Genomic DNA, 18,441 nt, shown 5'->3' with positions numbered 1-18,441 from the left:
CCTTCTGAAGGTTCTGCCGTACCTAGTGCATAAGAGGTTTTCAGGAAACCATGAATCTTTCTTCTTCTCTATCTAAAACAATAGTACATTAGTCATACTCCAAATATCTTTTCCAGAATCACCTTGTGTCTAAGGACTTTGACAGAATTCTTATTTTCATGCCTTCCACATGCTTCTGCTACACAGATCACCTGCAATTTCCTACTATCTGTAAGAGGGCCTCCTCTCACAAAACCACAAATGAACAGTTATTTTGCAGAATCTGACTTTGTTGTTTTGTACGTTGAGGGTACTCCTGTGAATCTGATTAAACTCAATTATCTTGTCCTACTTTTTTTCTAAAACCTATTTTAACTTATAAATATTACTTGAAATATAATGCTATAATTTCAGTACTGCTTCATTTGATTTTTCTCTCATTATCACCTTTCTCTTTTACTCTCACATCTCTTCTTGCTGTCTCTTCCGCCCACATATTTAGTCAGTAAGCTTTCGTGTGACCTATTATGTTATTGCCAAAGTACTATAGGAGGTAATAAGATAAAGAAAATTAGGCAAATCAAGGACCAGAAAGAAAACTGCGGATGATATAAATGTAAACCTCCATATTTTATAAATATACAACACACACATATGAAATCAGAAACTATACAAGAGAAAAATATTCATAACAGATTCAAAGCAAGTGTTATACAAAAATTATGGGTTCTGCAAGTAGAGAAAGGTGTTAGGAAGAAGTAAATTCTTAAGTTATTGTCGATAAATAGAGAAAATTCCAATAGGTGAATTAAAACACCAAGAAGACTTGTGGTTATGAGGAAAAATGAATCCATAATTATGATTCAAATAACAGAATAGTTAAGACTCTAATGAATTTGGATGAAAGGGTATAATGAATACATGTGGCAGAGTTGAAGAACATTGGCTAGGGATTTTAGACTTTCCCTGAATACCAGAAGCCTGCCATGGTTTAGCAGCAGAGAATAGTTTGGTGAGAGATGTATACATATAAGTCATTTCCCCTCCAGAAAGATGGGCAGGATCTGCCACTGCCTCCCAAGTTTCATGACTCCTCACTGACGTCTTCTACTGGCAGGCTCATTTCCATCCACATATGTGAACCATTCCTCACCAGAGTGGGAAGTCTCCAACAGCTTAGAGACTTCCTGTCTCACCATCCAGCAAAATTCACATCTGAGCCTCCAAGACATGGCAGATGGGAGCCCCAAGCAGAAGTGCCAGACTCCTGTGTTCCTGCTGTGTCATCTACATCTCGCTCTTGGTTGCCAGTCAATCACACTCTAGGACTGGTAGCTTTGTACTTGGTTATTTTAGCTCTAGCTTTTTCTGCTGCCTAACAAAGCTGGTTCTCTCTCTCTGGTGACCAGACTTGAACACCAATCTTCATTCTGTTCTAAGGTACTGACTGAGGCTTCACCTTGCTCTGCATATTGGTATAGAGGAAGCTTCTGAAGGTTTTGTTCTCAGTTCCTTCTAAATGTGCCTTTCAATTTATGCCCCACAATGGTTACCCTCTCTCCCTCTTTTATATCCAATTTGCTGCCAGAGAACCAAATTATAAGAAAAGATAAAACTACTAATGGAGATGTCTTAGTTAGAGTTTCTATCACTGTGATGAAACACAATGACCAAAAGTTTGAGAGGAAATGTTTTATGCAACTTACCATTACAATTCATCATCAAAGGAAGTCAGTATAGGCAACTGGACCCAGGAGGTGATGCAGAGGTATAGAGGACTGCTGTTCATTGGCTTATCTCTCATGATTTGCTCACCTAGCTTTGTAAAAAACCCAGTCCCAAAAAAAAAAAAAAAAAAACTAGTACCACCAGCCCAGGGATTGCATTGCTTGGTCTTACAGCCAGATCATGTTCTCTGGCTTATCTCTCATGATTTGCTCACCTAGCTTTGTAAAGAACCCAGTACCAAAACAAAACAAAACAAAACAAAAACCTAGTACTGCCAGCCCAGGGATTGCATTGCTTGGTCTTACAGCCAGATCATTTTCTCAGCTGAGGTTCCCTCCATTCCAGCATGTCAAAACTAGCCAGCACAGGGAAGCAATAAAATCTGCAGTAGCTGATAATGAATTATTATTAAATTATGGTGGGAATTATTATTAAAGGAGCAGCAGGTGAGAACAAGATTGGCAAAGCAAAACAAAGGACTTAGACATCAAGACAAAGTGTGAGGGAAAGGATTACATGTAAATATGAATGTAACCTTTCCTATTGGCCTAGCAATCTCACTCCTGATATTTAATCTGATAATAAGATCTCCCAAAGAAGGAAAATGTAGATAGGTGAAATAATGCCATGAATTTTCATTTATAACTTCCAAATAATAGAAGTTCTAAATGCCTAAGTATAGGAGTCAAATTGATTAAATGGCATTGCATAGAAAAGCTGAGTACTAAGCTGTTGAGAAAAGAATAGAAACTCTCAGACACACAACTCTCATGATGAGTTGAGTGACAAATGCAGACTGCTAAATAGCATAGTGATCTTGCTGCCTCGTATGTGAAGGATAAAAGAAAAACACCGGTACTGGAGCGCAGGGAGTAAAGGTGTTTTCTCTACAAGCATGAGGGCCTGAGTTCAAACCCTTGCATCTATGCAAAAATAATAAAATAAACAGACAAAAGCTTTGTGTGTCTGCTACCTCAGCTCTAGAAGACAGAGAAAGGTGGTCCTAGGAGCTTGCTGGACAGACATGTTAATTGGTAACCTTCCCAGTCAATGAAAGACCCTGTTAAGGCAATAAAATATCCAACATATTGCTTTGGGCTCTATATATCTGCATAGGCACTTTGCATACCCTGCCCTAAAAAATACAACATTAATAAAATACTGAGAGAGAGCGGACGGCATGGGGGTAGGAGGGAGGAGAAAGCCCAAAACAGCAAAGCTAGCTCCTTACAATGCTAATACTTCCCAGATGATAGCATTTCTCTCTTACTAAAGACTGATGAATTTCTGAATATGCTTTCTGCACCGTGTTGACTTTGGACTCCTCCTCATACTCTATACCATAGTCTATTATAAATATTGAAGGGAAGAAAGGCTAACAAAAAAGCCCTATAAGATAAAAGCAAACAAATGAATACGCTCAATTATATTTCAAATGAGTGACAAGGGCACCGTATAAAGAGTTTAAAAGGAAGTCAAGTAATTTATGAATATAGCTTTGACTAGACCCCTAAACTGAGCCATAGTTAGGGTGGGGCAAGGGTGGATGGGGTTGAATTGGAATCAAGTCCATTTTTGTTCCTGTACATTTATTTAGTATAGTTGTATCTATGAGCACTTCTTTAAAAACAATCTTAGATGTAAGTAGTATAAAATTAGGCAAATAAGTAAATATTTTGCTGCTGTGAGGAAGCATCACAGATGCCAAACTGAGCAACATTTCATTAAGAATATAAATTATTGGACAGTTGGTATGATGATTAGATACAAAATGGCTCCCGAAAGGAGTGGCACTATTAGGAGGTAAGATCTTGTTGGAGTGGGTGTGCTCTTGTTGGAGGAAGTGTGTCACTATGGAGGTGGGGTAGAAATCTCTTATATGTTCAAGCCATGCCCAGTGAGACAGTACAATTCCTGTTACCCTCTGATCAATATATAGCCAGTACCATGTTCGCCTGCATACTGCATACTCCCTGCCATGATGATAATGGACAAGTCACCTCAACTAAATGTTTTCTTTTATAAAAGTTGCCGTGGTCACAGTGTCTTTTCACAGCAATATATATCCTAAGACATTGAGCATAGTGGCACATGCCTGTGATTCCAGTAGTAGAGACAGTGGCAGGAAGACCATACTAAGTTTGAGTCTAATCAGGACTATAGCAAGAACTAACCCGGCCTGGGTTACACCATAAGAAAGACCTTGCCTCAAAAAATTTAAAACAGCAACAACATTAACACACACACCCTTAAATAAAAATAATAAAAAAGAGGGATGTAGTATAGGTATTTTTTGTTTGTACTTGTATAAAATTATCAGTACTATGAAGCCAAAATCCATGGAAATAATGAGAGTAAGGGAAAACAGAAAAGATTACACCATAACCCTGTCCCTAGATTAGATCTAGTGAGAAATAGTTGTTGCTATGAAGGACATCATTGAGACATTGACCACGTGGCATTAGAACTGGCAATTTGCATTAAAGTATTTATCAATTTTACAAAAGAGGCTACAAATATCTTAAAATATACTTTCTACTTTATCAAATATGCTTTATCATCTATCAAGACTATTCTGCCCCAGGAACATTACTGCACACCTATAATACCAGCTCTTGCAAAGCAAAGGAAGGCTGATTTCAGGGAAGCTGAAACTAACAGGGTCTGTATAGCGAGTTCCAGACTACCCAAGGAGTAAGACTTTGTCTCAAGAGGAAAAAAGGACAATTCAGCATATTGTCTCTTTCATGTAATATTGATGCATCAAGTCATATTCCCTAAAACATCTTCAGATTCAGTAACATTTATTTATGTGTGTGTTTATGCATGTGTGTGTGTGTGTGTTGGCAGATGATTATGAATTAAAGAAATTCTATTGAAAGCAAAGCAAAGACTACAGTAAGCAGAGAACTGAAGAGACTGTCTTTAACACAGTCTGATCTAACTGCTCAGCCTGCTCATTCTGGCCTAATACATCCTAACACCCCTTGTTCTGTATACAGTCCTGATTCCATTAGCAAAACACCCTGACTGAGCTTAATCTACAGTAAGCAATTTGTCACAGCAGACTGTGGAAAAGTCCAAGCTCTGATTACAGAAGATTTCCCCAATAATGTAAGCTTCAGGGGTGGGATATTTGTGCAAATACTCAAAGGCTTGCCTTTATCATGTCAAACAAATCTTGTACCTCTGGATTCGACCACCCAGATGGCCTCAAAACACACACCGAGTAAACTAATGACAATAGACAAGCAGCTGCACTTAGCCTGTTACGCACATTTGCATGCTGTAGGGTCGCTTTCTCACCTGCAGTACTTTCTCAACAGTTTGAATTTCTCCCTCTATTGCTGGTGTAGAAACAAGCAAAGGCCATGATAACAGGATACCAAACAAGCTGACACCAAGCAACTCTCTAGGCAAATGAAGATGCTTCGTGCATTCATAGTCACTGAAAATAAATCTCTCTCTCTCAAAAAAAAAAAAAGTTCACATTACATATCAAAACAATTGAAACTGAGCCTCAAAGGCAGCATGTGAGCAGAGAAAGTACTTTCATTTGAATGCTCAGGTTTAATGCAGTGGAGAAAGAGGGACTTTGAGATCCACATGTGCACACTGAGGCAACTTAATTACAATTAGAGTATTAAACTACCACTGCACTGTAAACTGAAACTGTTCTGTTTTGTGTGATTTCAATAATTAATTTTAACATTTTTTTGTAACTCTTAAGCAATATTTCTAAATAACTCCTTTGAAATACACAAATATTTTGAAAAAAAACAAAAAACAAATGAAAAAACACCCAAACCAAAAAACAAACAAACAAAAAACTTTGCTAACATTGTGTCTTCAAGGTGGTTCATACCCAGTATCTGAAACTTCCGTCAAATTGAAAATTCCAGCTCCATTGCTGCTACCGTATAAACGTAAAGCACTTTTGATCTCTAATATAAAGTAAGTAAATCAGTCATGTAAGTCTTAATCAACACTTTAATCCAGCACTCAACATCACTGCTCTCCATTTATACAAAATCTCACACAGCTTCATTTCTGGTGAATACCTTGCTTAAAGAATGCATCAGAAACAGCTGGAGACTATCAAGCCAGCAAGTCTCAACAAGATGACATTCTTTTCCTTAACAATTTATCTAAATTACATTTTAAAATGCATACTCAAAAGTGGTATGTTCATCATTTCTACATGTTTATAAAATTCTATTGAAATCCAAATTTTTATAAATTTTTCTTTTTTTGAGATCTCTTTATTTTTTAAACAATATTTTCTCATTTTACATACCAATCCCAGTTCCTTCTTCCTTCTCTCCTCCCAATCCTCCTACCTTCCCCACCCTATCCACTGCTCAGGGAGGGTAAGCCTTCCATGGGGAGTCAACAAATTGTGGTACATCACTTTGAGACAGGACCAGGCCTTGGTCCAAAGTTTGATTATTTTAATGAAGAACTGTACAGGGATGCAGCTCTTACCTGCATTGGAGCAGATGACATCTTGAGAGTTCCTGCACATCTGGTTGCTAGTTCTTTTGGTCAGGTTACACTTGGTTGGGTACTGGCAAGCTTCCCCAGACCAGCCCACATCACACTTGCACTTCCCGCAGTCACAGGTACCATGGCCTGAGAGAGCAACAACAGTTAGTGAGACTCCGAGGAAGGGTTTATCGTAACAAGAACTCTTTTTTTTTTTTTTTTTTTTTTTTTTTTTTTTTATTTATTTTTTTTTTAATTTATTTATTTATTAAAGATTTCTGTCTCTTCCCCGCCACCGCCTCCCATTTCCCTCCCCCTCCCCCAATTAAGTCTCCCCCCCAGCCCGAAAAGCAATCAGGGTTCCCTGTCCTGTGGGAAGTCCAAGGAACCCCCACCTCCATCCAGGTCTAGTAAGTTGAGCATCCAAACTGCCTAGGCTCCCACAAAGCCAGTGCGTGCAGTAGGATCAGAAACCCATTGCCATTGTTCTTGAGTTCTCAGTAGTCCTCATTGTCCGCTATGTTCAGAGAGTCCGGTTTTATCCCAGGCTTTTCCAGACCCAGGCCAGCTGGCCTTGGTGAGTTCCCAATAGAACATCCCCATTGTCTCAATGTGTGGGTGCACCCCTCGCGGTCCTGAGTTCCATGCTCGTGCTCTCTCTCTTTCTGCTCCTGATTTGGACCTTGAGATTTCAGTCCTGTGCTCCAATTTAGGTCTCTGTCTCTGTCTCCTTTCATCGCTTGCTGAAGGTTAATATTCAGGAGGATGCCTATATGTTTTTCTTTGGGTTCTCCTTATTTAGCTTCTCTAGGATCACTAATTATAAGCTCAATGTCCTTGGTTTATGGCTAGAAACCAAATATGAGTGAGTACATCCCATGTTCCTCTTTTTGGGTCTGGCTTACCTCACTCAGGATAGTGTTTTCTATTTCCATCCATTTGTATGCAAAATTCATGAAGTCCTTGTTTTTTATTGCTGAGTAGTACTCTAATATGTATAAATTCCATACTTTCTTCATCCATTCTTCCATTGAAGGGCATCTAGGTTGTTTCCAGGTTCTGGCTATTACAAACAATGCTGCTATGAACATTGTAGAGCATATACTTTTGTTGTATGATAAGGCCTCTCTTGGGTATATTCCCAAGAGTGGTATTGCTGGGTCCAGGGGTAAGTTGATCCCGAATTTCCTGAGAAACCGCCATACTGCCTTCCAAAGTGGTTGCACAAGTTTGCATTCCCACCAGCAATGGATGAGTGTACCCCTTTCTCCACAACCTCTCCAACAAAGGCTATCATTGGTATTTTTGATTTTAGCCATTCTGACAGGTGTAAGATGGTATCTTAAAGTTGTCTTGATTTGCATTTCCCTGATCGCTAAGGAAGTTGAGCATGACCTTAAGTGTCTTTTGGCCATTTGAAGTTCTTCTGTTGAGAATTCTCTGTTCAGCTCAATGCCCCATTTTATAATTGGGTTGATTAGCCTTTTACGGTCTAGTTTCCTGAGTTCTTTATATATTTTGGAGATCAGACCTTTGTCAGTTGCGGGGTTGGTGAAGATCTTCTCCCAGTTGGTGGGTTGCCTCTGTGTCTTAGTGACAGTGTCCTTTGCTTTACAGAAGCTTCTCAATCTCAGGAGGTCCCATTTATTCAATGAGGTCCTTAATGTCTGTGCTGCTGGGGTTATACGTAAGAAGTGGTCTCCTGTGCCCATGTGTTGTAGAGTACTTCCCACTTTCTCTTCTATCAGGTTTACTGTGTTCATACTGATATTGAGGTCTTTAATCCATTTGGACTTGAGTTTTGTGCATGGTGATAGATATGGATCTATTTTCATTCTTCTACAGGTTGACATCCAGTTTTGCCAGCACAATTTGTTGAAGATGCTCTCTTTTTTCCATTGTATACTTTTAGCTCCTTTATCGAAAATCAGGTGTTCATAGGTTTGTGGGTTAATGTCAGGGTCTTCTATTCGATTCCATTGGTCGACTTCTCTGTTTTTATGCCAATACCAAGCTGTTTTCAATACTGTAGCTCTGTAGTAGAGTTTGAAGTCAGGGATGGTAATGCCTCCAGATGCTCCTTTGTTGTATAAGATTGTTTTGGCTATCCTGGGTTTTTTGTTTTTCCATATAAAGTTGATTATTGTCCTCTCCAGATCTGTGAAGAATTTTGATGGGATTTTGATGGGGATTGCATTGAATCTATAGATTGCTTTTGGTAGAATTGCCATTTTTACTATGTTGATCCTCCCAATCCAGGAGCAAGGAAGATCTTTCCATTTTCTGGTGTCCTCTTCAATTTCTTTCTTCAAAGACTTAAAGTTCTTGTCAAATAGTAACAAGAACTCTTAAGAGTGGTGTTGCTCCTGCTATTTGCACTGGGCTCTCACTGGGACTCCTCTTGGATATCTTACCATTGCCTTGTGGCCTAGAGATTCTGTAGCTTTGGATCTCCAGGATCATCTCCTTCACATGCTCTATCAGGTCATAGATGGAATGGATGTAGGGCTGGGCCAACTCACAGCCCTGGTTCTGAGCTTGGCTGGTAGCTGAGTTTGTCAGCCCACTAATTTTCCCTCATCCTCACCACAGTGCAAGCTCTCCAGCACTGACCCAGCTAGCTCACCTGATGCAGCCTGCAGCAACAGGTAGGACCAGTTCCTGCTCTCAGTCCCTCAGGTGGCTTACCTGCACCCACACCACCAGGGCCAGTTCTACTGTGTTACCCAGGAAAGACGCAGATGCAGTGCCCACTCTCCTGAGTGCAGCAACTGGTGAGAGACAGGACCAGCTCTCCCGCCCTCATATCCCTGAGGCCAGCTCTCCCTCCTGCCACATATGGTGAAGGGATGGAGTAGGGTGTCTTTCCCTCACCCATGCCACCACATGGGCAGATGAGGGCAAGACCAGCTCTCTTATGTTGATAGTCTTGGGACCGGTTCACCATTACCTCCACCACCACCACCCCTGTCAATAGGGTCATCTCTACTGTGCTGCCCAGGCAAGATGCAGGATCTGCTCTCCTGGGTGCTGCAGCAGTTGAGAAGGAATAGCTTTCCTGCTATCTTAACCCTGGGGCGAGCTTTCCCACCTACAGCAGGTGACAAGAAGCAGGATCATCAGTGAAAATAAAGATCTAAGGAGTTTATTCCTCAAAATGGCTCTGAAAAAACTAAGTTCTACATCAGCATGATTGTTTTTCACATTTGTAAAAACAACTATTAGGACTTCATGCTTTTGTTCAATCCACAAAGGACAGAGATGCACCTCCAACGTTCTTTTGTCTCCCAAACATGTCATTCATTCCCATCATGATAATACACTTCTGTGAGTCACAGTATGACCCCTAAATCATGTGACCCAGAGCCAGGTTCACATTTCTGAGGTCTAAAGGAGGTTTTAGATAACCCATGGCCACATCAAGTCCTAACCAGAAATAATCTCCAAGCCTGACTTTATGGAATGAGCAGTTTGGGTTTTTCTTTTCTAAAACTTCAATTCCCATAATCCTGAAAATCAGTATTTAAATGAATAATCCATCATACTTAAGAACAAGCCCATTGACCTTCAAGTAAGTTCTAAGGAGTCAAGGGAAAACAAACACACAAAACAAAAAATGTCAGAGAAAAACAAGACAAGACCCAGCCAATTCAGTGGGGAAAACATGTGCAAGATTGTTTTCATTCTTTGCAGCCTCAGCCATAGTGAAGCCAGTCACAGTAAAATATGAAACCAGAACTTCAATCCCGAGGAAGAATTCTGAGACCTAGTTCTGTGGCTGAGCTAACGCTTTGCTCCTACAGTGATATAGAAAGAGTTATGTGAAAAATCGTCAAGTCACTGCCACTAGATCACCACTTCCTGATGGATTTTAGAAGGGCAATGTGAAACTGCCCTCTCCCTGGACTTCTGGTGAGGTCCTTAGAAGGATGGTAGTTTGAATAACTGATTCCCATAGCTCATGGGGAGTGGTACTATTTAGAGGGGAGGGTTGTTGGAGTAGGTATGACCTTGTTAAAGAAAGTGTGTCACTGAGGGGGTATGAAGGTCTCACATATCCTCAAACTATATACACTGTGGTGGTTTGAAAGAAAATGGCCCTCAAATGAAGTGGTAATGTTAGGAGTTGTGGCCTTATTGCAAGAAGTATGTCACTGTAGACTTTGAGGTCTCTTTTGTTCAAGTTTCCCTCATTATGACTATCAGTTAACTTCCTATTGCCTGTAAGATGTAGCATTCTCAGCTACTCCAGAACTATGTCTGTCTTCACACCACCATGCTACCACCATGATGATGATGGAGGTAATGGTGAACCGGTCCCAAGACTATCAAAGTAAGAGAGCTAGTCTTGCCCTCATCTGCTAACAACAACAACAACAGGGAAAGTGACCTGGACATGGTCACTTATTAATGCTCTTGTAAGTAACCCATAAACTCATTGGCCAACTAAGCTAGATTGGCATAGAATAGTTTTTGTTGTCTGCTATTCCATGCTTGTTTCATGCCTTCCCAGAAGTCACTTAACAAATGCACTTAAGATGTGAACACTAAGTGTGCTGATTTTTCTTCAGACATCACTCTTCTCAACCCTTTCAATAAGTGTAGTTAAAAAATACATGTTCGCATAATAATGCACAAGTATGGATATGCATTGTATGTTGTGGTATTACTCAACACATACAAATACTTACAAGCATCAAAAAACACAGTTCTCACCAACTGTTAATTTCCCATGAGGCATCACTTATCTCTACAACAATGAGAACTTTTGCTATATTTATCTCCAAAATATGACTAGATTTGTTCATACTACTATACATTTCAAATATTTTTAGAATTTCCTTGAAATAGGTCAACTAGAAGAAATGCTTGTACACAAATATGTTTTTCCCCTCTGTAAAACACTGGTTTTGGTTTGTTGTTGTTGTTTTCAAGACAAGGTTTCTCTGTGTAGCCTTGGCTGTCCTGAAACTCACTTTGAAAACCAGGCTGGCCTCGAACTCAGAGATCTCCCTGACTCAGCCTCCCAAGTGCTGTGATTAAAGGTATGAGTCACCACAGTCCAGCCTAAAACGCTATTTTAAAGGCTACTTAACTGCTGAGCCATCTCCAGAATGGGAGCACTGTACTGAGCTCCCAAGGTCCAGTTGAAGATCAGAAGTTGGGAGAATATGACCAAGGAAGTCAGGACCGCGAGGGGTTGGTCCACCCACTGAGACAGTGTGCCTGTACTAATGGGAGCTCACCAAGGCCAGCTGAACTGGAACTGAACGAGCATGCAATCAAAATGGACCCTCTGAATGTGGCTGACAATTGGGGCAGACTGAGAAGCCAATGATAATGGCACTGGGATTTGTCTCTACTTCATATACTGGCTTTTAGTCTTTTTGGATGCATACCTTCTTAAGCCTGGATGGAGGGCCTTGGACTTCCCACAGAGCAGGGTACTCTGCCCTCCCTTAGGACTGGAGGAGGAGGAAGGGAGGGTGAGTGGGGGAGCAGAAGGGAAATGGGAGGAGGGGAGGAAGTGGAAATTTTGAATGGTATTATTTATAAAGTAATAAATAAATAAATAAATAAATAAATAAATAAATAAATAAATAAATGCTACTTAAACCAGCTCTCTCTCTCTTTTTTTCTTCCTCCTCCTCCTCCTCTCCCTCCTCCTCCTCCTCTCCCTCCTCCTCTTCCTCTTCCTCCTCCTCCTCCTCCACCTATTCCTCCTCCTCCCTCAGTGTGGTCATGGAACTATAATTAGATTCATTTGTGACACTTTAAATTCCTCTTGAATTCTACCTACATTCTGGATAATTTCTTTTAATTTTACCTACAGCAAACTTACTTTTTGTGGCTTACAATTCAGTGGATTTTGACAAAGGGATTTGTAGACAATAGACACAGTTTTTATATAGCAATACCAACACTCCACAGATTGTTTCTTGGTCCCTGTTAAAGAGCTTTCTTCCTATCCCTCAGCAATGACGAGGCTAGTCTGTATTTCTGTCCTCCAGGTGAAGCCTGTTTTTCAGCAATGGGTGAATAGAATTGCTTCCTAAACATTTTTCTAAATGGGGCTTCATCCCCTTGTCAAGACGCATTAAACCCAATTTTGTATAGGTATGAATCACTATTCATTTGGAGCTTTTTATCTTTATAAATTTCTGACTAATATTCTACTGTATGGGTTGAAAAGAGTGTCCATTAACAGGTTGAAGGGCATATGTGTTGGCTAGAAATTTATAACAATTCTCAATTAAACTGATTTATATGTTTGAGTCTAATTATTCTATGGCTACACATTTTTGAAATAGGGCTGCAATATCAATAAAAAAAATAGAAACCATAATTATATTTGAAAAGTTCCAATGTGACTGTAACATTTAAGTGTGTGTGTGTGTGTGTGTGTGTGTGTGTGTGTGTGTGTGTGGTGTGGTGTGTACGTGTGTGTGTTTAGTGTAGTTCTGGAGAAAGAATTCAAGACTTCCTGAATGTTAGCCAAAATGTTTATGATGGGGTTACATCCACAACCTCCTTGCGTCACTCATTTTTATCAAAAGAATGTGTGATCCAGTTTGTCCATATCTCACAACCACTAAGTACTAGGAATATCACATCTCTTCTTCTGCTCTTATCTCTCTTCCATTTTCTTTTAGATTTTAATAATTCTAATAGATTTGTAGTGAAACATCATTGTGGTTTAATTTGCATTTCCCCAATGATTCTGATATTTGGTATTTTTAAAACCTGCTTTATTAGCTATGTATGTATTTTCTTTTGTTCATTACTATGTTGGTTTTCCCTGGTATGAAAATTTGAAATTTTCAGATTTTAGACACAAGGTTGCTGTCATAAAAATATTTGCAAATATTTTCTCCAATTAGCAGCTTATTTTTCATTCTCCTTAACAGCTTCAAATAAAGACAAAATGAGTTTTATTTCATTTAAATGCATTTAGTCAAGTTTTTTTTCTTTAACAACTAATTATAATCTGTCTATATATTCTGCCTAATGTCAAGTTTATTTTCTTGCTGTCAGTAAACAATCTTGGATCCTAGACCTTGCATAATTATAAAACTTTGATTTTCAGAGAACCCCTGTATGTTCTTAAAAATGCTTTGGCCACATAGCATAATTGCTTTGATTTTTCTATGTAAAATACAAAATTATACTTCTTATACATGCAAAAATAAAGCTTTCAGAGATTTTACTGGGATTTCTCAGAATTTATGGACTTGAAATATCTTACTATTATCCAGGTATTAAATATAATAAAATGCTTTAGAGTTTTGAGTGTTGTACCAGTCTGTGTTTTGAAACATATTCCATTTTGGTCTCAGCAATCACATTTTGACATATTCTCTTATAGCTTATGTGTATCTGGTAATATTCATTAATGATTTCTATATCAATTTATCTGCTTACTTATTTACATACTTACTGATGTGGGATTCCTCTCTGTGTGCTGTGATTACCATTTATGAATAAAGAAAGCTGGCTTGGCCTGATAGGGTAGAACAGAGCTAGACAGGGAAAACTAAATTTTATGCTGGGAGGAAGAAGGTGGGGTCAGAGAGAAGCCATGTAGCCCTGCTGGAGCAAAATGGAACTTTAGCCAGGAAGCCACAGCCACGTGGCAATATACAGATTAATAGAAATGGGTTAAATTAAAATGTAAGACTTAGCCAATAAAAAGCTAGAGCTACTGGGCAAAGCAGTGATTTAAATAATACGGTTTCTGTGGCATTATTTCAGGGCTGAGCTCCCAGGAACAAACAAGCAGCCTCCTCCTACAATTTACTTACTTAATTTGATTTTTTGAGGCAGGGTTTCTCTGTGTAAGAGCTCTAGCTGTCCTGGAACTTGCTTTGTAGACCAGGCTGGTCTTGAACTCAGAAAGATCAGCCTGCTTCTGCCTCCTGATTAAATATGCTGGGGTTAAAACATGTGCCTCCAACTCTGTCTGTGTTCTTAGATTACATTGCTATGGAGGTCTCTTGTTAAGAGTGTTATTTAATTTTAGTTTACAGGAAAGTTGACAAAATGATTTGAGATGTGTTTTCCAATTTTCCATTTTGGGGATAGAGATTGTATATAATCAGTATTATATTATCCACAAGGTTTTGATAACTTTTCTAGTGAAACCATTGGTTTAGGCTGTCATTTGGTGGTGATGGTGCTGTCAATGAATTTTCCAGACAGGGTTTCTCTGTGTTGCCCTGGTTGTCCTGGAACTAGCTCCATAGACCAGGCTCTCCTCAAAATCAGACATCCAACTATCTCTGCCTCCCATGTACTGGAACTAGAGGCCTGCACCAGCACCACCTTGCAACTATCTTTTTATCAAATGTTTAATTACTATTTATTATCTTTCTTCTGTAATGGGAAAATAAGGGAATCCTTTTCATTTTTTTTATTTTTTTTAATTGAGAAAAAGAAAAAAAATTTTCTGCCTCCTCCCAGCCTCCCATTTCCCTCCCCCTCCTTTTCATTTTTTATGATTTTGTAGGTTACATCTTTTTAGCAAATCAGCCCATTTCATTTAAACTGTTGAATTTATGTTTATAATAAAGCAGATCACACTTTTAACACTGGTAAGTGGTGCCCTCATTTACTGTTTTCCTAGGCTTATTTGTTCTGCCAAGAATTACATCATACATTTTGATATTTTCAAAGAATTATCTTTTGATATTTCTTCTTTAATTTCATTAATCTCTCCATGAACTTTTCTCATCTCACCAGTTCTCCACTCTGAATTTAATTAGATCATCCTTTCTTTGTGCTTTAAAGTGTGATAACTAATTTTAAATATTTCTTCTGTTCCGTTATAAAATTTGATGCTGCAAATTTTTCTATAAGTAATCTTCTTGTACCTCACAAAAATTGCTATATGGTATTTTTATTTTCATTTAGGTTAACATTTTAACACCCCAAGATGATGACCTTTTGACCTATGGTTACATAAAATGCACTATGTATGCTGTAGACTTCTAAAGGGATTCATCAGGAATGTTTCTTTGGTTTTTATTCGTTTTAGTATGATACAATACTACAGAGTCTCTTTTAAATTTCTAGAGGTTTATTATATGGCTCAGAGTTCCCATCATATTTAACTTCTCTTATACACTTCATTCTATGACGTAATGATGTAAACCAGGTCAAGCTGGGGAGGGTTTCATTTAGGCTTTTTATTTTCTCATCAATCTTCTGTTTACTCTGTCGATTACTGAGCAGGGAGTGTTCACATCTCCAACTGTGATTATTGATTCTCAATTTTCATTTAAGTTGTGTCATTTTATTCTTGATGTCTTTTGGGCTCTACAGTAAGTGCACAAAATTTGGCTTGCTCACCTTGCTACAGAATCATAACTGCTTTGTTTTGTGGTCCTTACTTGAATGCTAAGCCCTGCCTTTGAGTCCACAAATCAGCGAGGCTCTTCTTTCTTTAACTACACAAATATTTAAATGAAATACACTCTTTTCACTCATTTACTTTTGACCTAGCCATATCTTGCATTTTTACTCATTTCTTACATAGGGCATGAGTTGGAACTTCTGTCTTAACTGACAGTCTCCATCTTTTAATCAGCATTCTCTGATCTGAGTTCAGAGTAGTTTAATACTTTGGATTCATATTTATCATCTGTTTTCATATTTCCACTTTTAATTCCCTTCTCTTTTGTTAGTTGAGCATTATTTATGATTCTAAGTTTTCCTCTACTAACTAATTCTGCATTGTAGTTTACAGTGGATGTACACCATTATCCTTTAATTAACCAGAGTTTACTTTCAAATATTTTATATGTGGTGTTAGGAACATAACAGGTCAATTACTTAATCTCTCCTTCTCATTCTCTATGCTATTTTGCTTTTGCATAAACATGCCTCACATTAACGGTAAGAATATTATAATATGTTGTTATTTTGTTTTGCATTATACAGCTGTTTTCAATTTAGGTCAAGTAAAACCAGGTAAATGTGAGTGCTGTTTCATGGTAATTTATTTCATTTCTAGCTGTCTTCATCTTTTTGGTAGATGAGGTAATTTCCAGTGTCATATCCCTTTGCCTGATGGGGTTTATATTTCCTTAGAGTAAAGCTGATGTGATAAATATTCTTAAATGTAAAGTCCATCATTTTGACTTAAGAAAACACATTTTTGCTAAGTGCAATCATTGTTGCCTTTTCATTCCTTTGAGAGTTTTAAAAGTGTCATTCCATTTTTCTCTTGCCCACATGATTTCTGATAAGAAGTCTCCAAAGATTATCATCTTTGTTCTTCTGCATTTAACGTATCTACATTCCCCTGTCATTCCAAGATCTTCTGTCTTTACTCTGAGCAAACTGAGTACAATAGAGTTTCCTTTTAGGAGTGTGTTCTTTTTTTCCATACTTTCCCCCAGGTATCATAGGCGCCCTAGAAAACAGCATTTACTTGCCTTTCGCCAAACAGAGAAAAAAAGCTCTTGTGCTATAAGGAAATCAGGACCATGCATATAAAAATTCTCATAACCATAGAAGTTTGCTGGTCTTCCTAAGGTGTCGAGTTCATGAATCACTTTGAAAAGCAATTTCCATTCTCTTCAGTAGCCACTCAGTGGGATTTGATAGGAAGAAAGTGTGAGGATAGTGTGGGCCCCCACACACACACACATGCCGTTGGAGTGTCAAATTCCAGGTCTTCCTATATTCTTCCGTACACATGCTGCCCCATGAGAGCCTGGGTGTGACCCCCAGGAAAGTTAGGGCTCACACCTCGTCTCCCTCCAGCTGCTCATCTCTTCATAATTAGGCCTAGTTGCTTGTCCTGTGATTCCAGATCAATTTGAAAACACACAGGAACCAGCAGTTTGACTACTTTTCTCCAGTGCCAGGTTATAAAACTAGACTTTCTAGCTCTCTGCATCCCAGATGGAAACTAAAATCATAATTTGCTTCCGGGGGTAAGCTCATCAAAAGAACATAGTAATTGGGGCTTACTTTCCTGGATCTAACAAGACTGTGTAGTCATGTTTAAATAGAGGTTATAAATATGAACAAGGCTAACATGAGTCACTTCAGTAATTCAGTCATTCTTAACCATCATCGGTAATATCTGCTTGTTTTAAATTTTAAAATCACACAATGGATATATAATGTTTAATTTGAAAGTATTTGTTCATATGTAAGTTGTTTAACTGGAATAATTTATTTTTTTGTTTTTTGTAACTGGAATAATTTAAAAACTAAAATTGCTCTCTTTCTTGGAGGGTCACAACCAGACTCTGTTTACTTAAATTTATAGAATACTTTCTATGATTTCTACTGACAATAATCTTATTGTAAGATTAGCTATAAAATCAAATCCTTCGTAGGTGCTGAATAAATGAGTTTATTGCTACAGCCTCACAGCAACCTTGAAGTAGATGTTTTAATATGAATGCTTAGTTGGCCCTTCCCAATGAAACCCATATGTTTTTTTTGTTGGGGAATATTATTTTAAGGTATATTACTTTTGTTTATGCTGTGGAACTTTTATCTAATGATGTAAAAATGTATTATTTTTGTTTATGCTGCATTTGTTTAACTCTGTGAGGCTGTGATCCGTTCCCTGTCTAAAACACCTGATGGTCTAATAAAGAGCTGAATGGCCAATAGCGAGGCAGGGACAAGGATAGGTGGGGCTGGCGGGCAGAGAGTATAAACAGGAAAACAAAGAGGAGGAGGAGCAAGAGAACAGGAGAGGAGGACTACAGAGGTCAGCCACCCAACCACCCAGCCAGCCATGGTTAGAGTAAAAGATATACAGAAGAAAAGGAAAAGGTCCAGAGGCAAAAGGTAATTGGGATGATTTAAGTTAAGAAAAGCGAGCAGGAAACAAACCATGCTAAGGCTGGAAATAAATAAGAATAAGCCTGCAGGTATGAGATTGATTAGAAGATGGGTGGTAGGCCCCCCAAAAGTATTAGAGTAAATAAAACAACAACAACAGCTTTTTGTTCAAAAATTCCCAAGCTCTACATTGTGCCCTATTTTGCAGCAGATTCAAACATGCTTACTTAATAATGGACACCCTCAATTTTTCCTAGTCTTTTTTAGACACTGTTAATTCCCTGGTCTTCTGTTCTTCCAAAACCTCAAGGATTAATTAACAATGTAAAAGGTTCATTTTCTAATGTAGCATTTTTTTCATAATTTGAAATAGAAACTTAGCTGTTTTCAGCATAAGGTCATTGGCCATGGTAAGCTTCTCAGTCTAACAAAAGATGACCT

The 18,441-nt window shown here is 38.5% G+C and overlaps 1 protein-coding gene across 1 annotated transcript in view; it reads right to left on the bottom strand.

Moving 5' to 3' along the window:
• The window catches only part of Itgbl1 (integrin subunit beta like 1), a 173,290-nt gene that overhangs the window by 87,677 nt on the left and 67,172 nt on the right, over positions 1–18,441 (bottom strand). Inside the window, exon 3 of the mRNA XM_075949981.1 lies at positions 6,193–6,339. Within this exon, the coding sequence (XP_075806096.1) occupies positions 6,193–6,339 (147 nt within the window). The remainder of the gene's footprint in view (positions 1–6,192; positions 6,340–18,441) is intronic.

The sequence above is a fragment of the Microtus pennsylvanicus genome, chromosome 15 (genome assembly GCF_037038515.1).
Source record: "Microtus pennsylvanicus isolate mMicPen1 chromosome 15, mMicPen1.hap1, whole genome shotgun sequence".
Taxonomy (NCBI): Eukaryota; Metazoa; Chordata; class Mammalia; order Rodentia; family Cricetidae; genus Microtus; species Microtus pennsylvanicus.
The sequence above is the reverse complement of the archived record's forward strand: the minus strand, read 5'-3'. Positions and strand labels throughout refer to the sequence as shown.